The 26776-nt window shown below is 35.3% G+C and overlaps 1 protein-coding gene across 1 annotated transcript in view; it reads right to left on the reverse strand.

The window, feature by feature from the left end:
• Nucleotides 1–26776, reverse strand: part of LOC128984259 (DNA replication licensing factor Mcm5) — a 124822-nt gene that overhangs the window by 6288 nt on the left and 91758 nt on the right. The window contains exon 12 of the mRNA XM_054403564.1: nt 18744–18872. Coding sequence (XP_054259539.1) covers nt 18744–18872 — 129 coding nt within the window. The remainder of the gene's footprint in view (nt 1–18743; nt 18873–26776) is intronic.

A 26776-nucleotide genomic window follows, 5' to 3' on the forward strand; every position in this document is an offset into this window, starting at 1 on the left:
GGAAGTTTAATTGGTTTAAACAGACAAAAAAAAATATTTTCATTTTAGGCTATGGAGGTTGGGATTTCTTTATTACGGCAGGGAAATCTGTTCAACAGTAAATGACAGATCAATATTCAATTTAATTATTGAATTTTTCAGAATACAGAATTTTAACAGAAAATTTAAAAACCACCAACTAATCTTACTATACCAAGGCCTGGGTCATGAATGATACATTATTAATGGTAGGGGAAAAAGTAAACAGTGATATAAATAAGTAAACACAATCATATAACTTTATTTGTTTGATTACATAAATTATAGTTTTTGTAGGCTTACATTGTATTATACTTACATAGAAAAAAAATTTAAATAACTAAAATCCCCCCAAAAAAAAAACCAAATCTATCCTGTACTCTACTAGCAATGTTTGCTTGTATGTATGCTTGCACCAAGCTCTCGAAAACGGCTCCGACGATTTTCTTCAAATGTTGTATATAGTTTATTTCTGGCCTAAAACGAGTTTACTGCACTGCCAACAAAAATCTAATTACGTAGAAAAATGGAACTGAAAGTCACATTTTTTTAACATTAGTCTTATGGGTTGCTAAGTAACCATCTTGGCTGAATGAAATAACAAGGAAAAAGTAAACAAAAGACTTGTAAGTTAGTTGTCCATCCAAAGTATACTAGCAAATTACAAATGCACTACAAAAGAAAAAACGTCAGTTGTTACTATTGAGCAAATATTATACTGAAGATTACTTGATACATTGTAGCAGGACTTTTTTATCCATGATTATCGTAAAGGATTGCAGTGTGGAGTGTGGGAACTGTTTATGACGATTAGGTTAAGGTATCTGCAATCCTAAAATGCTATGGGAAGGGAGGGAAACAGGTCCGCGACGTAGGATGTGGTGAAGGAAGTAGTAAAGGTGAGCAGTCTGGAGTGTGGGAACTGTTAATGGGGATTAGATTAAGGTATCTACAATCCTAAAATGCTATGAGAAGGGAGGAAAACAGGTCAATGACAAAGGAAATGGTGAAGGAAGTAGTAAGGCTAGCAGTGCAGAGTGTGGGAACTGTCCGTGGCATTTATGTATCTGCAATTCTAAAATGGCATAGGGAAGGAGGGCAAACAGGTCCACGACGTAGGGAGTGGTGAAGGAAGTAGTGAAGGTGAGCAGTGTGGAGTTAGGGAGTGGATTAATGTATCTGCAATAGTAAACTGCTTTCAGAGTAAACTAATGATTTTCTCTTCAGGTACTATAATTAATACGCTACATGAAACTTTGTCGGTTGAACTCCTCCGCCATTTCTTAACTGATTTTATCCATTGACGTCTCATTGGAAAGAGCGTGTCGCGTAGATTTGCAAACTGACCTTACATTTTTGAAAAAGTCCCTTCGGCTCTGCCCCAGTGGCTGTTAAAGTTCCCGTGTTATCCTTATGAAGAACATAATTGTTTACATTTTGATCAGTTGTATAATTTAATTGCTGTTATTTATTTTTCAATACAATGACACCCATTGGGTACATTTACTGATCATTTGAAATTAAATACTTGCTATTTACATTTGTACATATTACAATGTAAAAAATTGAGATAGCCTGGACAATTTGATACATTTTACCAAATAAGAAAAATGAATTGACATAGGCCTAGTACTGTATTTATTGGGAAATCATTGAAAGAACCGATTTATTAACCATGGAAACATAGCAAAGTCATAGAACGCCACCAAGTAGAAGAAATAGAGATTTAAAAACAATTTACTATCGTTATCAACCTATATAATGAAGAACACCTTCAGCTACTATATGAAGAGTCCCACAAACAATGAACCAGGATGTTAGCCGAAGTGCTACTATTTTGTAGGAAACATGGACTTAACTTTATGATTATTGGCAAAGGAAACCCCTCTAAGTCTGAATCAAACTGGTACGGCAAGTACATTAATCATCAAATATATGTTTTCATGAAAGTCAGGTGATTTTAAAAGACTGTGACTACATCCAAGAAACCTTAATAAAACTTTCATTGAAGGATTCACATTATTCACATTTAAGGGAAACAAAAAAACCATCTGAACGACATTAGGCCTTTCTATTCTGCATTTTTTCAGGTAAATATAATTTACTAGCTGGCCCGACAGACGTCGTCCTGTCCTAATGTGGTTTTATGTCAAATGCTCGTTCATTTTCAAGATGAGCTCGTTCGCATTGCTCAATCACGTCCTGGTTGAAGTTCGTTCGCTACGCTCACTCACATTTAGGTTGGAGCTCGTTCGCTGCTCTCACTTGCCTTCACGTTAGCTCGTTCGCTACGCTAACTCGCCTCCAGGTTGAAGTTCGTTCGCTACGCTCACTCACCTTTTGGTTGCAAATTATCTGTTGTCATAAAATAAAAAAAATAATAGTGCTGCACCCTGTTGGTAAGCCTATTAACTGTTTAATACTATTGAACATCACAGAATCAAATTTTTTAGTTGAACCAGCTGTTCATATTCTCTTTAATTCCATTTAAATATGAGTACTCATAAGGTTAACATGGGAAACTCCAGAGCCACTGGGGCGGAGCCCTTTTGACGGATCTGCACAAAACTTCACACAAACCATCCTTGAATAATGCTTAATAATGCCTGAAGGTTTCTTTACAATCTGTCGAGCGGTTTCGGAGTCCTTAAAGGACAAACAAACACATAAACATACATTGGATTTTATATATATAGATCATATAACAGTAACTAGCCAAATGAATGCCAATCGATGCAAATAAAATTGCGACAGAGAGGTTATGCAGAAAATAAGGTAGTTCTTAGTGATGTAAACAATATGTTATCGCTATAAAAAGTTGACTGAAATTTGTAATGGGTGGTACCATGGAGATTACATTATCATTGACAAAGATAAACATGGACATGGACAACCTAACGGCTATAAGTGGGAAACATTTAAAAAACCAGATCAGCTTTTGAAAAATGATAAAATATTTACGAGAAATGTTGATTATATGGAACTGTTAGGTACGTAATCTATGAGTTGAGTCTTTTAAACTCATCGGAAATTATGATGACTATTATTATTATTTTTTTTTTTACTACCTTACATCTTTGCAATTGCTCGATTTTGAGCAACGTGTACACTGGTAAAAAAATTACAAAATAAATTAGATGTTGTTTTGTTGTGCAATTGTTTGTTTTGATAAGTTAGGTAAGGTCAGGTTAGTCTTGTGGCGCGTGGCTAACACAAGAACTGTACGGTGCCTGAAATCTATTGGACTAGGTTTAATCAATATGATGAGTTTCTCAAATCATCTTAATCTTACTATGATAATGGGCTTTTCACATGGGGTTGCATTGGGTAAATATAAGTTTTTGCCATTTTATGCTTTGAAAACCTAAAAATGACATGGGTTTAGTGGATCTGTTTAAAAAGAGCTTAAAATACCAACAAAGTACAGTAGAACCCCTGTTAACCGAATTCGGGTTAACCGAAATGGTTCCATAAAATAATCCAGGGCTGAAAAATGCTTTAGTAACTTTAATTATTTAGCTTAAAGTGTTTTCTAACCCATTGTAGCATTGTTTTAGCTTAAATAAAACACTGGGTTATTCAATGGTTATAAAGTCATTGTCTTAAATTTATGTTTTTTACACACTGTGGGAAAACATTGGTTATTTTAAGCATATGATAACAAAAAAATTGGTTATCCAAAACAGCTCTCCCCCTTTAATTCGGTTTTAAACAGGTTTCTACTAATGTTTTTGCTTGATAAAGGATTACAGAGGTATCTGTAAAAATAGTATCCCATGATATTTAAAGCGACCACTTTTGATATGATTAAATTTAAGAGATTGAACACATATCCATAATATGATGAGTGTAACAAATCATTCTGGTCGGACTAAGAAAACAGACTTTTACAGAGTGTTGTATGGCGTAAAATATGATTTTTTACCATTTTATACCCTGAAAACCTCAAAATTCCATTGCATGAGGTAAAAATAGCTTAAAAACAAACAAAGTAGCATATTGTTATGAACATATGAATCAGTTGTTACTATAGCAACCAAAATGTATGGGGGGGGGGGGGGTAAACAATTGTGCCTATACCACGACCATTCCGGTGTGTGCAGGCCTTAATTTATTTAAGTAGATTAGGTTCAATGAGTACTTAGGTATGCTGCTGCAGGGAGTAAAGTGTAGTATAATGTGTTTTTAATAAAACATCAATATCGTAGTATAAAATAAATAACGTTTCCATATAGGTAATATATCCATAAACAATCAAACCACAACGGTTTCCTTCTTCTCCATAAGAATATCATGGGAATTTTAAATTTAAAATTTTTAGAATAGCCAATAACCGTAGGTCTACACAAACACTTTGTTGTAAGATCTTTTTACAAGCTCTTCAAAATGTTTTAGAGAGAAAAATTGGGAACACTGTTTCTATGATAAAATGTTAGGCTCCTTTTATGCACAGTGGTAGAGGTTTTTGCCACCCCGCTATAAAAATCGGCAGCAAAATTCTCAAGCGATCCCTACTCGCTGCCGCTACTGGTTTTTAGCGAAGAGAGTAAGCTATTACTGTAAGTCTCATGGTAAGACCTAGACCGGGGACCGATTTACTTTTGTTTTGAGGTACCCAGAGGCAAAAAACACCCTTGGTTTAAATTCATAGGCTATATATATGTCCGTTAGCATGATAACTCGAGAAAAAATCATCCGATTTTAATGAAATTTGGTACAAACGTGTAGACCTACGTTTATTCAAAGAGTTCACAAACCAGCATAATCGGACTAAGGGAACAGATGTTTAAAATTGGTTTTCCCATTTTTTACTTTAAAAATATAAAATTTCCCAAGTTCTTTCCAAATAATTTGGTACCGTAGAGCTTGAAAAAAGAAATCACTTTGCATATTGAAGCATGGTTGTATGCCTAACGGTTATGGAGATAATTAAAAAAATTTTAGGCCTAAATTTAAAATTCCCATGTTATTTTTATGGAGAATAAATAAAATGTTGTAGTTTGCTTGTTTATGGATATATTTTAATCAAATTTGGAAAGTTTGTTTATTTCATTCTAAGCTATCAACATAAATTTAACTAGGTGGCGTTCGCAGAGGCATCCACAAAATTGAGCGGAGTCATCAAGGGTTCATATTATATTGTTTTTGTCATACTGCAGTAAAAACAGTCGTTTTTAATGCATGCGCTGCGAGTCTAAAGTAGCATTTTTACTCTTAAGGGAGTAAAAATCGTTTTTAGCCTCTATGGAGTAAAAATCAGCTGTTGTGAACTCAGTTGTAAATTTCTACTGTAAACGATTGCATGTATCGAAATATGTATCGATTCGTGCTTCGTAATCATTTTAACCTACAGTCTACAGTCTCTTCCCATAGCATTTTAGCATTGCAGATACATTAATCCATTCCCACACTCAACACTGCTCACCTTTACTACTTCCATCACCACCCCCTACGTCGTGGACCTGTTTCCCTCTCTTGCTATAGCATTTTAGGATTGCAGATACATTAATGTAATTATCAAAGACAGTTACCACACTCTGTACTGCAAGCCTTACTACTTCCTTCACCATTTCCTACGTCATAGACCTGTTTCCTTCCCTTCTCATAGCATTTAAGTATTAGATACATTTATTTAACTGCCTTTTTTAAACGGTCCCCCTACTCTGCACTGCCAGTCTTTACTACTTCCTTCACCACTTCTTGCGACGTGGGGCCTGTTTACTTCCCTTCTCATAGCATTTTAGGATTGAAGATACATTAATCCAACTGCCACCGACCGTTCTCACACCATGCTCATACTTTACTACTTTCTAAGCCACTTCCAACATCGTGGACCTGCTTTCATCACTTTCCATAGCATTTTAGTATTTTAGATACGTTAATCTAATTGCCACAAACATTGCCCACACTCCGCACTGCTAGCCTTTACTACTTCTTTCACCATTTTCTATGTCGTAGGCATGCTTCCATCCCTTCTCATAGCATTTTAGCATTGCAGATACATTTGTAAGGGTTTATAAAATTCGTGAATATTTATAATGAAACTAAACCCTTACTAGCAGAATCGCCTCGCCAATTCGCCGAAGTTCCAAAATGTAAACAAAACAAATTAGCAGATGACACAAGTTCAGCAACAGCTGATCTTGTGGTTCACCGCCGTACCACCGGGCCGCGCATCAGTCGCCCGCGCCTGCGCAGGGACCCCAGCCACAGCGCTGGATGTGCGCGGTGCTTGCAGAGACAGTGAGTTGGAGTCGGCGAGAGTCGACGGTCAGCAGGAGCAGTGGCCTGAGCAATTAGGCAGAAGAAGGACGCCCGACCCTACACTCTCGCTCACGCCAAGTAAGTGGACGACATTCGCCGTTGTTAATATCCTAGGGCGCCTAGGATAACTCAACCTCACTCACAATCGCTTTTATTACGCCTATCGTTTATTTCCTGTTAATCAATTACGTTATTTAAGTCAAACGTCCGCGGGAAGTTTAGTCTTAAATTTAATTGAATAATTAGCAGAGATCGCTTTATTTAAACTCGTGATTATTCCTATCGTTCTCCTATAACATAGAGTGTTATCTGTTTTATTAAAATAGCTTTGTAAATATATAACGATCAGCTTTGATTTGTGGAATATTTGAACTTGGTTCAATAAATAATTTATAGACCGTGAGTTCAAAGAAGTAACGGTCAGAACGAGATCCGCCCGGTTGTAATTACTTTCTGTTTTAATTGTGTTGTTTTATTTGTATTGTTTAAATCTATTCAAGTTCAATCGGTTCCGGTCACGCAAGGTGGCTTTTTCATATTCGTGTGTTTTTGTTTGTTTTGCTTATCGCGTAGGTCCGTGAGAACACGGTGTTACCTAAATATAATGTGTGGTGTTTAGTTGTTAGTCAATGTTTAGCTTAATTACTATAGCAGCACTTCAGCTGTGAGATATGTTATCTATGGGAATAAGAGTAAATTAATAGTTGATTTATTAGAGTGATTTTAATACTTTGTTGGCTTCTTTACTAACTAACACGCTTTCATTTGTTTGTACATACTTCAGAACTGTACTAACCATTGTAGCTATTCATTATCTTTTATACTAGAACCAGTGCACAGTAGTTATGTTCTATGTCGTTGCTTAGCCGCTATTAACTGTTAATGTTCTAGGTAGTTGCTTTACTATTCTTTACTATATTTAACACTTCATTATTAATTATTCATTTAGCCTTCCACTAATTATTGATGTGTTGAACAATAAGCATTTAAATATTCTAACTTATGATACGACTCCGCTACTAACACACTAACCTTAGAAATTGCTTCAAATCTTAGCATAACGCTTAACCTTTGCTGAACCTTTGACTATCAATGCTTAACTAAGATACTTTGGGAAAACTGATTGGCTTTGGGAATTTTAATTAGTCGTGACATTAGACAGTTAAGCCCCAACTTCTCTTTCCATTCTTCACCATTTCCTTGATTCCTGGAATGTTGCTGATTGAGTGATCTGTGTGTTGTATGTGTTGTGTGTGCAGCTAACTGCTTTGGTTAGCTGTAGTTTGCTAAGTAGCTTTTCTTCTTTCTCTTATTACTTCGGGCACACCGGAAATAAGTTAGTTATAAGTTAGCTTTAACCTATTCCGGAAAACCCGGAAATAAGTTAGTTATTAGCTAGATTTAATCTATTCCGGAAAACCCAGAAATAAGTTATTTATAAGTTAGCTTTAATTACTTCGGGCACACCGGAAATAAGCTAGATATAATCTATTCCAGAAAACCCGGAAATAAGTTAAATATAAGTTAGCTTTAATTACTTCGGGCACACCGGAAATAAGTTAGTATTAGTTAGATGTAAGCTATCCCTGAAAATCTGGGAATAAGCTAGTTTTTAGTTAGGCTTAATCTATTTTAAATAAGTCTTTGTGTGCTCAACCAGTCTGTGTGTGTGTGTGTCTCATGTCTTATTCTTTCTGTTAACGATCCTTCCCCGCCCTACTCTGTATGTTTGTTTGCACCTTTTCATATTCCTACTCTCTCACGGGGCTCTGAACTAGTCTACTCGCCCGAAACGCATTGTATTATTTTAAATAATAAAGACGCATCTAAACTAATTCTGCTCGGTCCGTGGCGCATGGACGTAGGGTAGTAAATTAAATAAATGATTAATACTCCACCGAGGAGGCTGTGAACAGAGTCGCGCACGAAGCTATAACTTCGAAACAAAATCTCGCCCTCCCTCTTTTATTCGCTCGTTTCCTGGCGATGATGAGGCACGAATAAAGCCAAGAGGCATAACATTCCCGCCTGAGCCAGGAAAACGACTTTAGGAGACAAAAGCGGGAAACTCGACCAAAATTGACCCCCGGAATAACCCAGCTCGGCTAGGCTATCAGGGACGCGTAACTCCCCGACCCGACAAATTAACGAAACACACCCGGAGGTGGGTTACACATTAATCTAACTGCTACAAACGGTTTCCAGTTCCCACACTCCACACTGCTCACCTTACCACTTCCTTTTAACCTCTTCTTACGTCGCGGACATGTTTCCCTCTCTTCCCATAGAATTTTAAAATTGTAGATACCTTAATATAATCGTCATAAACCATTCCCACACTCCGGACAGCTTGCATTGACTACTTCCTTCACCACTTCCTACGTCTCGGACCTGTTTCCCTCCCTTCCCTTAGCATTATTGGATTGCAAATACCTTAATCTATTGGTCATAAACAGATCCCACACTTCGGACAGCTCGCCTTTACTACTTCCTTCACCACTTCCTACGTCACGGACGTGTTTCCCTCCCTTCCAATAGAATTTTAGGATTGCAGATACCTTTATCTAATCGTCATAAATAGTTCCCACACTCCGAACAACTCGCCTTTACTACTTCCTTCACCACTTCCTACGTCGCGGACTTGTTTCCTTCCCTTCCAATAGCATTTTAGGATTGCAGATACCTTTATCTAATCGTCATAAATAGTTCCCACACTCCGAACAACTCGCCTTTACTACTTCCTTCATTACTGCCTACGTCACGGACCTGTTTACCTCCCTTCCCATAGAATTTTAGGAATGCAGATAACTAAATCTAATCGTCATAAACAGTTTCCACACTCCAGACTGCTCACCCTTACTACTTCCTTCAACACTTCTTACGTCACTGACCTCAAGCTGGTGTCGACCTGTTTACCTCCCTTCCCATAGCATCATAGGGCTGCAAATACCTTAATCTAATGGTCATAAACAGATCCCATACCCCGAACAGCTCGCCTTAACTACTTCCTTTACCACTTCCTACGTCGCGGACCTGTTTCCTTCCCTTCCAATAGCATTTTAGGATTGCAGATACCTTTATCTAATTGTCATAAATAGTTCCCACACTCCGAACAACTCGCCTTTACTACTTCCTTCATCACTGCCTACGTCACGGACCTGTTTACCTCCCTTCCCATAGAATTTTAGGAATGCAGATACCTAAATCTAATCGTCATAAACAGTTTCCACACTCCAGACTGCTCACCCTTACTACTTCCTTCAACACTTCTTACGTCACTGACCTCAAGCTGGTGTCGTCATTTGATTATATTTATGATCCATACCGTTTCTGTTCTAATATCTGTGGAATAATGCTATCAGCTATTTATTTATCTACTGCATTCAAAAGTCAACAGCTGATCATATGTCTTTGTTTATGTGTCAAATACTGCTTCCATAAGGATAACATTGAAACTTTGAAACCCAGTGGGGCGGAATCCTGAGAGACTTTTTTAACGCCATATAGATGTTGGCACTCACCGATATGGTCTTTATCACCAGGCAAAATTTGAAAACGATTAATTCAGCCGTCTAGGAGGAGTTTGCGTATTACGAAATGCACAAGAGTCGACGTATAAGAGCTTCGCTCGCTCCGCTCAATTATTTCTCGGATATGATATGTATTTCAACGCTGCTGAGCATAGCATGGGTTCTCTAGCGTTAGGTATTGAGGAAATGAATCTAACAATTTGAGGGAATATTTTTGTAGAAATTCAGCCAGGTAAATGGATATTGGCTTAGTGTGCAGGTTTGCTGTGGCGGGGGTATTTATATCAACCTAGGTTTAAGTAAGTGCTGCCAAATATTAATCTGTTATGTAGGCCTAGACTCATTACCTAATATTTGGTTGAAATAGATTCTTATTCGATTGTAGGTTACCACCCTCCTGACCAAACTAAAATGTCCAAAGCCGCTGCCAGTTACACGACATTCAATAACCCAGAGCTGTCTCATGACGTATAGAGCTCTTGCTTACGGAGCTAGGTTAGGTTAGGTTAGTTTGCACTACAGCCGGTAAAAAGTATTCACAGTGTACGGGCGCTCTGGACGTCGTGGGACAGGGCTGAGCTATTGGACGATGTGAAACTGGCAGCGGCTTTGGACGTGGTGCAGTTGCTACATTTTAAAGAGTGTTAAGTGCGCTGTTTCACGACGATCAATCTCATGACCAGAGCTTGTAGAAAGAGCTGCAGAGACAGATACTATGTTATTTACGAGCTTGTACCCTCAAAATTCAAACAGATTTTGTTATTGTATTCCTAGTTTTTGCACATGTATAATTAAGTAGAAAAAGTAGGCTACTTATAATATTTGTGGTGAGGCTTACTTACACATTTAATAGTATACCCTAACATGGATAATGAGGGTCACTTACATTGATGATGTCCCTAGTTTTGAGGTTATTTGCAAAACTTAACTGAAAATACATGTTATCAGTATTTTTGAGAATTTGTAGAGTAAAATATAAAATTTCAACTACAATTGAAGGGAGGAAAAAATCCCCCCCACCGGGTTTTTCGAGAAGGAAAGGAAAGGGAGGAAAAGTTACTTACCTGAAAAACTATATTTGATTTATATTAATAAATAAACAATACAATATTCAATACGGTGCTGGTTATAGGTATATTGATACGGGCATATCTATAAGTTACACTCCAACCATATGATACAAAATATCAATATTTTCCGGACCTTGTGCCGATATCCGAATCGACACGTATCGATACGCACATCACTATTCTAACTTACCTATGAGCACATTTGAGAAATCAGTAGGCCTAAGCTTTTTTTAAAACTTTCATCATGAAAAGAAGTTTTTATGCTTAATAGGGCAAATTATGAGACGATATCAACATTTGAAAGAATGTAGGCCTACTGTAGGTAATTTAAGAATAGGCAAAAAACTTGTTATTCCAAAATTATTACCTAAATATTAAAGTACGGTATGTACTGTAATTTCAGATAAGTTAGGTTAGTAAGAATTACTGTAGAACTTTCGGCCGATTATGATAACAAATATACAATTAATACAATTAACTTACATTCTGTTAAAAACAATCAATTGCTGTATTTATGGTGCCGCGTCGCCTCGCATAAAAGCTCTCATAAGACTAACTTAAATGGTTCTTTCCTGTTATCTGGTACCTGCAAAAAAAATCTTCCCTGTTATCTGGTACCTGCATTTATTAATCAAACAAAAACAACAAACAATGATTACATCTGAGTTTCGGGTGGCCAGAAGTAACGAATTACTTCTAACAGTGCTTCGAAAACATCGCAATCACCGACCATCTTGCGCCACATAAACTCTGCCAAATAAGACTCTAAATGATGACGTGCAGTGCCTCGGTGCTTCTTGTTGCGCCACTTTGCTGACCCCCACATGCGTTCGACGGTCTGAGTATGTGCTTCGGACTCTGGATCGACGAAGTTGTACTTTGGTTAGGTTAGGTTAGGTTAGTTTATCAATAACATGAGTATTGTAAGTAAACGAACCTAACCTAACCTAAACGGTAGTATGTGCTCCGGACTCTGGATCGACGAAGTTGTACTTGTGGTTAAAGGAATTTTTCCTAGGTACCAGATAACAGGAAAGTACCACTTAAATGTAGGTAGCCTACTTAAAACCGCTACAAAGTTGCGGTTCCTAGGCCCGCCGCTCTGGACTATAGAGCAAGCTGATCTAGCTAAGCCAAACCAAAAATACTTTTTTTAGAGTAGCTGGCATTCGAAAAAACCTGAAACAGTTTATAAGTCAATTTGAGAATAATTTGTTTGATGCCTTTATGGTTATCAATTTCCATTAATTACACCCACACTTCCATCATGTGCCCTTGCAAATTTCAATAGGCCTAAGTTATGTTTGTGTGTGTTGCTAGCCTATTGATTAGCGTTACTGTTTTTAGAGCAGGGGTACGGATTCAATTTCCGGCATATCCATAACAATAACTTAACTTACAGTGGTAGCAAAATGGGAGTGCCGATGGAGACCTGTGGGGGTGCGTGCGTTTAAAGGGACTTGACCTGGTCTCCATCGGCACTCCCGTTTTGCTACCACTATAGGCCTAAGTTAGGCCTACATGTTTTGGACCGCTTTCCTTAAAAGCATTATTTCAGGGGTTTTAGGTTTACTTATCGGTTAAAAGTAGGCTACTCGATTTATTATCAAATATTATGTTGGTTTGCCAGTTATTTGAAAACATGATGCCAAGGCCTAACTTTAACTTATCTAGAAAATAATGTGTTGTCTAAGTTAAATATTGTCTAGAGAGAAGTACCGGTACCTACTTATAGTGCTCACCTTCAAAGTTCAGATCTAAACTTTTTTGTTACAGTACTTTTAGTAATAACAATTAGTTTATTACTGAAACATTATTATTGTAGAAATTCATATTGCGGAACATTTGCAATTGATATTGATATTATTATAGACTATTTAAGTTTTCATGTTTTGAATTTTTCCTCTTTGACTTTGCTTCATCATAACCTCCAGTCTTTCATTGTTGTCTGTTGAATGGTAACAGCTGGCAACTACGACTGTCTTTGTTTGTACTGAATGCATTTATATACAGGGTGTTGAAAATGTCTGGAACCAACATTATATCTGGTGAGTGGTTAAAGAAAAACAACTGATATTTTGTGTACGGATATACTATGGTTTTACCTATCTTTTGGTGCCTTATGAAATTTTTTACCACTTATAGGGAACGTCCTGTGGAGGATGCAGTAAAAAGTTTTAATGGAAGCCTATAGTAAATGATACATCATTTTAAAGGCCATTTTTTTCTGAGTAAGGAGCCGCAAGTTTCATCTCAAAAGGACCACCCTAGCAAAAATGGCGACTGTTTGAAATTTAAAAACCCACTTATAGGGAACGTCCTGTGGAGGATGCAGTAAAAAGTTTTAATGAAAGCCTATGGTAAATGATACATCATTTTAAAGGCCATTTTGTTCTGATTAAGGAGCCGCAAGTTTCATCTCAAAAGGTCCACCCTAGCAAAAATGGCGACTGTTTGAATTTTTTGAAAATAATTAAAAGCTTAATTGGTATATCTGTTAAAAATAAGTTTAGTAAAACAACACAAACAATTTAGTTAAATGTTTTTTTCCAGTCATTTTTCAGTTTATCACGTTATAAACTACTGTACTTCGTAACTGGCTTGTAATAGTATTTAAAGGAAACAAATACGGCCATTTAAATAGCAATGTTTTTAAATTTCAAACAGTCGCCATTTTCGCTAGGGTGGTCCTTTTGAGATGAAACTTGCGGCTCCTTACTCAGAACAAAATGGCCTTTAAAATGATGTATCATTTACCATAGGCTTCCATTAAAACCTTTTACCGTATCCTCCACAGGACGTTCCCTATAAGTGGGTTTTTAAATTTCAAACAGTCGCCATTTTCGCTAGGGTGGTCCTTTTGAGATGAAACTTGCGGCTCCTTACTCAGAAAAAAATGGCCTTAAAAACGATGTATCATTTACCATAGGCTTCCATTAAAACTTTTTACTGCATCCTCCACAGGACGTTCCCTTTAAGTGGTAAAAAATGTCATAAGGCACCAAAAGATAGGTAAAACCATAGTATATCCGTACACAAAATATCAGTTGTTTTTCTTTAACCACTCACCAGATATAATGTTGGTTCCAGACATTTTCAACACCCTGTATATTTAAAAGTTTAAACACCCTGTTATTGTATTGGTTGGAAAAAAGTAACCTGTTGTGTTACATTATCTTGTCAAAATGTTGCTACAAAAATGTTTATTCCTAAAAATTCTTAACCTAATTGGACGAAACAAAGTTGAAGTCCTCATACTCGACTAAAAAATTTTGTATGCTAAACTTTGTTACCATAAGGCTTTTTTACGAAAACGTTAAAAAATCTGATTCTTGTACCACATATTTATTTTTTTGTGTAGTTCTTTCTAAGGTATATTTCAGTAATTTTTGTTCATGTTTTTGATTTATCGTTTTTAACTAATTTTTCAATTTTGACTTTAGTTGTTAGCCATTTGTTGTTCGTTTGACTATCATAGTTCTTAGCTGTCGTCCGTCGTGTTGAGTCATTCATTATTCAATCTAGACTGTCATTAAGTTATAATATTTTGTTTACAAAAATGTTAGTGAAGTAAACGTAAACTCAAACTGTCAATAATTCATAGCCATTGCCCCACTTAGTGACTTCGACTTTTTACTCAAAATTCAGTTTTTCATGTTTTAAGTACTTAAGTTAATCCTTACATTTTGTACTCTATGAATGAAATTATGTTAAAATCGCACTAAATTATTAACTTAGTCACGTCTATCGAATAATTACCCTATAACTTAGTCCTGCTTTAGTTGATTAGTGACGTGATTTATCCAGCAGGTAGGTAGCCCCCATTTTGGGTGGGTAACATTGAGATAAATAGATTATTATATAGCTCAGTAGTGGGTAGCACCTCCACTCAAACATTTAGGTTAAGTACTCTACTTAAAGCCTTACTTAACTTTTCGTAGTAAGTTAGACCTAGCCTATGTAGTTTCATAAGTGGTGTTAATCTTCTTGTAACTTATTGTTCAGTTTTTTTGGTCCTAAAATCTATGCCTAGGCCTTGGCGTGTAAGTTAGAAACTTGTTAGCTAAGTTATGCCTGTATGTATCAGCATAACACAATCATTAACTTCAGCAACTAAACATTACTAAAAATTAAGAAAGCCAAAATTGAATACAATAATAGTTTAATATCCAAAAGTAAAAATAAAACAAAGGCTGTGTGGTCGCTTGTTAAAAAACTGTCCAACCATTCGAGGATGTCCTCAGGAATTTCAGAACTTACAGCTGAGGGATTCAATAAGTTTTTTATATCAAGTGTCAACAAAATTGAAAAAAACATACGGATAAATCATCATGAACCTGATTTCACTTTATTTCTTGGAAAAGTAAATATGAGACAGCATATTTTTGATTTTAGATTTGTGTCGGTTGAAGAAGTTTTTAAAACTATTAATAACGTACGTACAAGTAAATGTTTGGATATCTATGGATTGAATTCAATTATTCTTAAACAAGCTTCTTTTAGTATTTGTGAAGTATTGACCACAATATTTAATAGGATGATAGAAAAGGGTGTATACACAACAGTACTTAATTAAAGTGGTTCCAGTTCCCAAGAAAAATAATGATAGTTATGAAAGCTTCAGACCAATATCAATTGTACCAACTAGGGGTGTGCGAATATTCCAAAATTCGAATAGTTGAACGCTGATTACCCATTAGGCTAATTAGGCTGGAGCCTAGGGCGCCAGTCAGCCAAGTGTTTGCAGATAGGGAAGGAGGTGGGGAAGGGTGCGTTAGGCAGATTTTCATAATCATTATATCCATATATAAAGCCCAAAGTACCCATGAACTTTTGAGAAAACTACAAGTCACACCCCCATAAACCATATACTTAAAATATTCGTAATGACAAGAAACCTTGCGCAAAACTATCCATTATTTCATAAATTGCCCTTTAAGGTCGTAATTCCTTTCTAAAAGGAACTTTCCCTATACCTAATGTTAAAAATACCTCAGCTGTACTTATTTGTTTATTTCAGCTTAACTTAACCAATCAATAGCTTTATTAATACTTATGAAGTCAAACGGGGTGAAGCCCGTGGGTTACAGCAAGTTTATTGTAATAATTGATTTGTAAAAACATTTAACGATACTTTTTGTTGCAGATAAATACAGATAAATGCTGTAAACTAAGTAATTCCATCTAAAGGTCCTAATAAAATTGGTTTAGGCCTAGGTGGTTAACAGAGAGTTAATTTAGAAAGTACGCATATTATTGTTTGGTTTTTTTATATTTTTTTAGGTTAGGTCTACTTTTGATTTAATACAATCATATGTTTAATAAAATGTAAAATAATACATTATTTTAAATAAAAAAGTTTTACATTCCTTGAACAACCGATTTGTTACTATTTTAAAAGTTCCTAATCAAACCATGCATTAATTATTTATGATCAGTTTTCTTTTGTTTTTAAATAAACTGAATATTAGTATAATGCCTTTGGCCATAATTTTGAATTCAGTATTAGTATTCATTCTTTGAAATTTTGAATGTGGTAGCAAAGAGGAGGGGTAGTGGAAGGGAGGAGGGGGCGCGAAAAACGTCAGCCTACTGGCGACTAGACCCTTAATCATATACCCTGCCAGCCCGACTCGATCTGAATGACTATATTCGAACATTCGAATAGTAAACAAACCTAGAAATAATCTCTAATTTCATCCAAATAAATCATGGTATTGTGTTGTTTTATTTCATCCCAACATGTCATGCTTCGGCAACGTCAGCATATTATGACATCTTCCTTAACTCTACACACGAACACGGCCATTTTCAAGGACGATAATTTTGTTGTGTGATTATTAAAATCCCTCCGCTCAGCTGGCTAGCTTACAATGCTCCAATACGATAGGCTTACTGCTACCTACTGGCATGGAAACACTAGACTGTCAACCATTCTTATTTGATTAATTAACAATAGCCTATATTTAGCAGCAATTAAGTTTGTATTAGTTTACCAGACAGATATCTATTTGTATAAATTTTAAATATATTCTTTTAGCTTAGTTAATACTAGGATCTACTTTTTGTAACGAGAACTTAAAGTACAGTAGAATGACGAAATAAGTGTCTGAAAGTGTTGTCTGAGTAGCAACTAGTAAGCTATGACGATAGAACTGCACTTCACAGTCTTTAGCATAGATTAAACATACTCCTTAACAAGACACAAACTCGTGAATTAATTTGTATGAAAATAATCAGCAACATTTTTTTCCATTTTTGAACAGAGAAATATCTTTTTTTAACTCTACTTTCTTGTTTTGTTACACAATTTTGTCTCTGCTTCTCTTCTGAAACAACACAACCAGATGCGTAATAAAGGCCAATGACCCAAATATCATGATTGTGCAATGTTGATGTAAAAATGCAAATCATGGCATTAATTTGAAAATATTTGTAGTTAATTCAGATCATATTTTTGAAGATTCAAAGTTTCTACACGGAAAAAGAGAATCTGAAGTCAAACCGGGGAAAGGATTCCCGAAAATACAACTATGTATCATTGTCCTGCTATTAGAATCCCAGGCCAAGCCACCCCTCTAGTCTAAATATAGCTTCAAGGTTGCACCCTCCCCTCCCCCCTCGACATCTCCATTCACAGTGGCCCGCTCCTTTCGAGGTCATTGTCCAACCCATCCCACCCTTCTATTGTTTGTTTTTCCTTACTAGTATTTCTATTCTGACTTTTTCTTTAAACATTAAATTAAATAAATCCAACAATGTCGTCATAAAATATTAATGGTTTTGGGTTTTGGGACTGCTAATGGTTTGTTATTGCCCCACAACTCTAGTAATAAATTATGAAAATCTTAACAATCATCTGATAAACCTTTTTATGTGCTCCTAACCAACGACAGTGAATTGAAAGTAATTAATTGTTATAATTTGTACCGGAACCGACTACGGTAGGTAATTAGGCTAGTACCTCGGTGCACCGCAGACCCCTAACTGAATGCATTTATATGTTTTTAAAAGTTAAACACCCCGTTATTTGTTGGTTGAAAAAAAAGTAACCAGTTGTGTTACATTATCTTGCCTAAATGTTGCTACAAACATGTTTTATTCCTAAAAATGTGTAACCTAATTTTTAACTACTATTATGGCTATGATCTTTCTTAATAGTAAAATAGGTTAAGCCTTTATCTTAACTGTTTCTTTCTTGACATAATTAGGTTAGGAGTGAAAGGTTTTCATAATGTGTTATACTGTAATATGTTGTTAGAAAACCATAAATGTAGAAAATTATTCATTTTTACAGTAATGTCAATTAAATAAAATGATAAAAAATACTGGAAGCCCTGTACTGAAACGATTTTGTACCAAGAACAAATAGGTAGGGGCAAAATAGGGTATTTTAAAATGTTACATTGGTTAAAATCAGGATTATTAACCTTAGTAGAGTTCCAAAGCTGTGATTGGAAAAGTCTTTGGAGTCTATAATAATGACATAAATATTCGCTCGGTAATATTCGATATTCCAAAATATTATGAATTATTCGATTCTATTCAATTCAAACCCAATAATCACTATTCGCACACCCCTACTTGAAGTTCTGTTTTTGCTCAACTCAAAACCTTATGAACAAGTAACAACTATTGTCTTAAGTAAGCTGACAAAACTTTCTCCCATAAAAAACCTATACAACTCAATTGGCTAAGTATTTTTTTCATGTATATTTTATCCAAAGATTAAACCCTATGTTTTGTTGGAAAGAAAAATATTTTAGACCTACTCTAAGCCACATATAAATATTTTATTTAATCTACCAGAAAAAACAACAGAAAAGTGCCCTCATGGCAGTTGAATTGATAGTGTACTTACCTAACAGTAATGGGGATGGACAAACGCTTCTCACCCTCCATCTCTATTGCGTGGGTTCCACTGCGCATCAAGACGTAGCGATTCTTCAACTTCTCACCTGCAGCCTCAGAGAGCCTCGGACCACAACGTCTATCAACACATTTATGATATATCATGCTATGTGCAGCATACAACAAGTTATTATAAAGGTCCTTTGAACCAAATTGATTTGGTTTATGGCCACACTTTGACTGTAGCATTGAAAATTCACATACAGAATGGATGAAGTTAGATTTTTAAGATTCTACTGGGTACTCCATTTGGATGCATACTTTAAGTGCATCCAATATAGCCTAACTTACATGGAGAACATTCATGGAGACCATGGTTTGTTGTTGACATATCAGACTTAATGAGGAAGATTCCATTCTGCTAAGAGAAACACAAAAGAAGAAACTTATTTATTTTTAACTCTGATTGAAAATTCTGCAAGAAACCTTAAGACAATTCTAAAGTAATTAATTAACTATTAGTGTGTGAGTGAAGTGTAAAGATGTTTTGTATTTCCTCCAGGATAAACTCTTCCTCATTTAGGTAATCCTGCTAACAACAATTCTTAAAACCTATGCCTAAGGCTACATCAATCAATCAAAATAACTTTATTCATATCGCACATTTTGTAGAGAATGGAGTCAGTTATAAAAACACAATATTAAACTTAAGAGGGTTCCCTACCCCCATTGAAAAACGTCAGAAAACCGCTTCGCGCGGTATCATATAGCGATTCTAGTTTTAACATTTAAATTGTGAACCAAACACCATTTTGTACATAAAGAGTGGTTCTACTAAGTTTGCTTTTTAAAAAATGTCTATGCTTACGCAATCAAGGGCAACGACTTGTCAAAGTTAGTGAACTTTACAAAATGGTGTTTGGTTCACAATTTAAATGTCAAAACTAGAATCGCTATATGATACCGCGCGAAGCGGTTTTCTGACGTTTTTCAATGGGGGTAGGGAACCCTCTTAAGACTACTTACAGAGAATATTGTTACTATCAAAAAATCAAATTTCAGGAAGTTGGAAAAAAATCTTCTAATTGATACAATTTTTAAATGAATTAAAATTAGTTATATTTTTAAAATTGTCAGGCAAGCTATTGAAATATTTAACACCACTATAAGATGGGATTTTTCCCAAAAACCGATAAATTGTGTCTGTTGAATGCTAATTCATTATAGTGAAGTCATTTTAAATCAAAATTTCCCCATTACCTAAAAAAACTCTTATAAGTGTAAAACTTGGTACGTATATTGAAATTTACTTCCGGAATAACATACCAAAAGTCCTTGAAAAAAAACTTGTGCTATGGCCGCCATCTTGGAAAATGGCGTCCAAAAACCAGTTTTTCCCCTATTACTCAAAAACTATTCATCCTATAAAAAAACGTTAAACGTACAAAATGTTTGCCAAAGAAAGAGCTACAACTTTTGTATTTAAAATGTTTCGATAAAATTAACCGTTTAGCCATAAAATGCAATATTTAGAAAAATTCGTAAAAAACATAAATTGAGATAAAAAAGTTTTAAATAAACTAATATTAAATTTATTTTATTTTATGAACAGTTTCATACCATTAACAACACTTTTCCTTTACATTTATATTTGCTGTGACATTTTAAATTGTATAATGCTGGTGCTTTTGTTGATAGACTACCATAATAATCCCATACTGAGTTCATTATGGTACAAGGATGGGATTTGGTATGTATATTTATTTCCCTAGTGGAATAACATAAAAAAAGCACCCGCAAAAACACCTATGCATTGGCAATTATCTTAGTAAATAAATATTGAAATGTACAAAAGGATTAAGACATTAGGGCGTTTTTAAAAGAATGCCGGGATTTCAAACGGTCGTTGCTCGGGGACTATTCAAGATAATTAAATGATTTAAACGTCAAATTGAAGGGAAAAGAATAAGGGTTTTCTCATTATTTGATATAATTCGGAATGATTTAATAAAGTTCTGATTTTCACCAATCTTATTGTTGTGTTTTAAATAAAGAATAGATTTGAATAACTTAATGAACTCATTTTATTAAGATGTAAACAGAAAAACAAAAACTGTAAAATCAAAACATAAACAATCATATTAAAATAATGATCAGCTGGTATAGCAATCCTCCTCCTTTATTTTTCTTCATATACTTACAATCTTCTTATTTGGTCCACATGTCTTTTACACACAATTCCTTCTTCCATTTTAACAAGATAAATAACATTTCCTATTTGTTTTTCAATTTTTCCAACTGTCCATTTGTCATTTGAATTAAGGGAGTAGTTCCTCACCAGCACTCCCTCTCCTATATTAAAGTGTCGCTTTGTTACTTGCATCTCTGTCTCTTTCAAATTAGGCTTCTCTACTAATAGATCAAGTTCTGTTCTTATATTCCTCCCAAACATGAGGCTATAGGGAGACTTCCCAGTCGTGGAATGCTGTGTTTTTCTCAACTGTTTTAGTATAGTGTTAATCTTGCTCTCGACACATCCATTTGCAATTATAAGGCTCTTCACAGTTTGGACCACCCTTTCAGCTTGTCCATTTGACTTAGGACAAAATGGAGCTATGGTTTTTTGTATTATTCCATACCTTGTGAGAAAATCTTTGAAAGGTTTTGAAGTTAGCTGAGTTCCATTGTCTGATACCAGGACATGAGGAAACCCGAAGGTTGTAAATAATCTATCCAATTGCTTAACACACCAAGCTGTGGTTGTAGATTTTGTAGGTATAATTTCTACCCACTTACTGTAAGCGTCAACGACGATTAAGTACCACCAACCCCGCAGTGGACCAGCAAAATCAATGTGTATGCGTTCCCAAGGTCCGTTCGGGAGCTCCCATGGGTGAGTTGTCTCCTTAGGTGGATTTTTCAATTTTTGTTGACATGAATGACAATGTTTCACCATAGCTTCAATTTCTTGATCCATATTCCTCCAATAACAGTAGCTTCTAGCTAGCAATTTCATTTTTGTCATGCCCATATGACCAGCATGTAATTCTTCCAAGACTTGTTTGTGTAAAGTGGAAGGTACACAAATTCTATGCCCTCTGAATATGCAACCGTCTTGTAGACAAAACTCATTATCATTCAAACTGAGTTCTTTTAAGCTTTTTCCTGATATAAGATGATCGTATACCTTTTTAAGTTCCTCGTCCTTTTGTGTTTCTTCTTCAATTTGTCTTCTTGATACAGGCATCATCTCTACTTGATTTATTAGATACCGTTCATGGTCGTCACATACATTTGATACTTCTGTAACAGGAAATCTTGATAAATAATCCACATTAGCATGTTGTGTCGTACTTCGGTATTCAATCGTATAGTCAAAACCCGATAAGAAATGAGCATAATTAAAAATCCTTGATGCAGTCATAGATGGTAAGGTCTTTGTCGGGTTGAAGATGGCTACAAGGGGTTTGTGATCAGTTATTAAAACAAACTTCCTTCCATAACAGTATGCAAAGAATTTCTTTAAGCCCCAGTAAATTCCCACAGCTTCTTTATCTATCTGACTGTATTTGCGTTCTGTTTTCGTAAGCGATCTTGATGCAAATGCAATGGGCCTCTCAGATCCATCCTTGTATCTATGTGATAAGCAAGCTCCTAGCCCTGTAGGACTTGCATCTGTTGCTAGGATTAACGTTTCATTTGGGTCATAGTGAGCTAGAGTTTGATCACTTGTTATTTCTGCTTTTACTTTCAGAAATGCATCTTCACATTCTTGAGTCCACGTAAATTGTTTTCCTTGCCGTAACAAACCATTCAGTGGTTCCAGTAAGCTGGACATGTTTGGTACAAAACGTGTGTAATAGTTGGCAAGACCCAAAAATACTCTTAGCTGGTGTACATCACTTGGTCGTTTGGCTTTAATTATAGCTTCGATATTATCAGCAGATTTGTGTAAGCCATTTTCGTCTATCACATGTCCTAAATATTTGACACTCTTCTGGAAAAATTTACATTTGTCACGATTCAAGCGCAAGTTAAACTGTTTGATTCTTCCAAAAACTTTCTGTAGGCGATCTAATGTCTCTGAAATAGTGCTCCCCTGTATCAAAATATCGTCAAAAAAACAAACTGTACCTTCCAGACCATGGAGAACCTTATCCATAAACCGTTGCCAAATACTTGGTGCAACTTTTATACCAAACATCATTTGATTTACTCTATAAAGTCCCAGATGTGTACTTATGGTCTGTATTTCTCTAGATTCTTCGTCCATCGGAAGGTGTAGATAAGCATTACTTATGTCTAATGTGCAGAAATATCGACCTTTATTCATGTTAGAAAAAATATCTTCAATTCGCGGGATTGGGTATTTGTCGTCACATATAAGTTTGTTTGCCGTCACTTTGTAGTCAGCACAAATTCTTACGTTTCCATTTGCCTTTCTTACTGGAACAATAGGAGTTCCCCATTTTGAATTTTCAACTTTTGATATTATTCCATTACTCTCCAGTCTATTTAGTTCTTCTTCAACTGATTTCTTCAATGCGTAAGGAACTTGTCGAGGTTTGATAAAAATAGGTCTAGCTCCTTCTTTTAACTCTATGTGACCTTGTTCTGATGTAATTTTTCCGATTCCGGGAGTGAAAATTTCTTGAAACTCTGTCAATAGTTTGTCCAATTTTTCTGAACAATCATTTTCAACCACTTTGATATCTGCCCAATCCATTTTTACTTCTCTCAGCCACTCTCTTCCAAATATTGGCTCAACCTTTTGTCTCAGGACATACAACTTTCCATAGAAATTAAAATCTCTGTATTTACAATCGACAAAACAAACTCCAAGAGGCTTGATGATTTCACCAGTATATGTTTTCATTTCAACAGCGGTTTTGAAAAGACGTTTATTTACATGTAGTGATTGAAAATCGCTGTAAGATATTGAGCTTAACGCTGCTCCTGTATCAAGTTCCATCTTCAGCTTCTTTCCCTCAATGTCCACATCTATTAAAAACTTATCACTTCCAGATGAAGTTGATCCCATTGTATAAACCTCGTGGATCGATGAATGGTTGTCCTCAATATCAATTAAGTTTGATTTCAATTCCTTGTTTTTCCCAGTTCTTACATCAGTTCCACTTCTAGATAAGCAAACCCTTGAAATATGTCCAATCTTATTACATTTCCTACAGAATTCGTTCTTAAATCTGCATAAATTAGCCTTGTGCTGTTCACTGCCACACCTGTAACACTTGCCTCTTAAATCTTCAAATGAAACTATGGGTTTGTTTCCCTTAAATTGACTTTGTTTGTCTTTGTATCCAGATTGTAGGCGGTTAATGTTTGCAGTTTCTTTTAGCATTGTATTTCCATCTCTCCGGTTAATCTCATAACTTTCAGATTTAGATTGTTCTATGGAAATCGCAGTTTGTACCACTTCGTTGTAAGAAATTTTACCATCTTTTTCTTGAAGAAGTCTAATTCTAATTTCATTGTCTTTTAACCCCCGTATGAACTGCATTTTTAAGAACATATCACTTACCGTACTTTCACAGTTATAACAATAAAAATCACAGTCCGTTGCTAAACGTTTAAGTTCTCTGGCATATACGGCTATGTTCTCTCCAGGTTCTTGAACCTTGCAAACAAATTTATGTTGGTTAGCTAGTATGCTAGGTGAAGGCTCGAAACAATTTTTCAAAGATTCTGTGAGTTCATTGAAGGTTTTGTCACCTGGTAACTCAGGAGCTAATGTATCACACAATGTTTGGTGCATCTCTGGAGAAAGTGTACTGACAAACAAACATGTCTTGGTCTTTTCATCTGTAATTTTCTTTAACTGAAAATAGTTTTCAAGTCTCATCAAAAAGTTTTTAAATGTCTCGTTCTCTGTGTAAGGTGTAAAGTTAATGTTAGGTACATGGCTATCGTGTGCAACTGATATAGAAGTTGTGTGTTCATCTGTAGATTTGTTCGGTATAAAGAATGGCTGTAACAATGCTCTTATCTCTAAATATACCTCTTCTACATCAGCCCTGTAATCTTCTTCTTGTTCAAAATCATCTTCATCTTCTATTTGTAAAATATCTTCGTGTAGTGAGATGAATTTATGCCAAGCTTCCTCTGCTACATTTAATCTGCCAGGAGCATCATTGACTGATGAACCCTTGCTTTTTAATAGGTGTAGAGTTCTTGTAATCTGGCCTTTTAGTGCTCCTCTTTTATGTTTCAGTCTTCTGATATCATTTCTTTCATCACTCGTCGCCATTTGTTGTGTTTTAAATAAAGAATAGATTTGAATAACTTAATGAACTCATTTTAGCGAATTTCCCATATAGGGAATAAGCTATTACCGTAGGTCTCATGGTAAGACCTAGACCCGGGACCGATTTACTTTTTCGTTTTGAGGTCCCCAGAGGCCAAAAACACCATCCGTTCAAATTCATATATATATATATTTATATATATATATATATATATTTATATATATATATATATATATTTATATATATATATATTTATATATGTGTCCGTTAGCGCGATAACTCGAGCAAAATTGATCCGATTTTGATGAAATTTGGTACAAACGTGTAAACCTACATTTATTCGAATGAGTTCGCGAACCAGCATAATCGGACCATGGGATCAGGGGTTTATGGGGGGTTTTATGGGGTAAAAATGGGTTTTTCTCATTTTTGACCCTTAAAACTTAAAATTTCTAAATTTCTCTCCAGACCATTTTGAAGAGCTTAAAAAAACAAATAATTTAGTATATTGAAGTGTTTTTGAATGTTCATTGACTACGGAGAAAATTTAAAAAATAGTAAATTTAAAATTCCCATGTTATTCTTATGGAGAATAAATAAACTGTTCTAGTTTGCTTGTTTATGGATATATTTTAATCAAATTTGGCAATTTGGTTTATTTTATACTAAGCTATCAATATTTAATTGAAAAAACACATCTCAACATCTTCCCCGTAGCAGCAAACCTAACTACTCACTAAAATTAATGTTATTTAAATAGGAAATAAATCTGAAAATTTATAGGGAATATTTTAGTAGAAATCAAGCCGGGTAAATGGAAATTCGCTTAGGATGCAGGTTTACTGCGACGGGGGTATTATTAAGATGTAAACAGAAAAACAAAAACTGTAAAATCAAAACATAAACAATCATATTAAAATAATGATCAGCTGGTATAGCACTTATATTGGCATATAACTGGCAAAGTCTGTCTGTACGCTTTAAGGCGATCGGCGCGTTTATCTGATGCTTTAACTCAATATTTTTTCTTTTTGGCACGACTCCATCTTTTATAGATGACATCATAAAGTTCAACTGAAGACTTCGTCGGGCAATCGATTTATTCGAGCTTCTGATGCAGAATTGTCGGATTTCTTCGACTATGTCATCGCTTGTTTCTAGCCAGGTGAATTTCTTTTCAAAACACTTTGTTGCCACAAAACTCATTAAACCAACTTCAAGTTTCTTTATCATCAGGTAGATTTAGAATTTAGTTTAATTTAGCAATACATATAAACTATGCGAACCACAGATTGCAATCTGTGTCTTCTGTTGTGCCGTAAACCGTCGTACTGGAGGCTGGCGTCAAGCGCATGAGTCACAATAAAGGCCTACCACCGCGCACCTGTTTTGCGCATGCCAAGTCCAAAGTTTCCTCCCTTGCTACAAGGGAAATAAAACTTAGTTATTTTAGCTTCAATTTTACGTATAAAACGTTTAGTTACCTTAAAAAGTACACACACATTTATCATTTAAAATCCCGGCATTCTTTTAAAACACCCTTTAAATCAGTGGAAATAGGTTAATTTTGTATGTAGTAAAAAACAAACCCCTTTAATACAATTAATTATTTTTTTATTCAAACAATTATCATTGTATCCTGTTACGTAATTGTCCCAATCTTATTCATCATCAGACTGAAGTTTTACTGCTTGCCAAGAGTTTCCGCGTTATTATTATTATGCTAGTTTATTATAGTAGTCTGGCAACGACATTTATAATTTCACAGAAAATATAAATT

The sequence above is a fragment of the Macrosteles quadrilineatus genome, unplaced genomic scaffold (genome assembly GCF_028750875.1).
Source record: "Macrosteles quadrilineatus isolate MER2022 unplaced genomic scaffold, UCM_ALF_1.0 Scaffold_1__1_contigs__length_201487025, whole genome shotgun sequence".
Lineage (NCBI taxonomy): Eukaryota > Metazoa > Arthropoda > Insecta > Hemiptera > Cicadellidae > Macrosteles > Macrosteles quadrilineatus.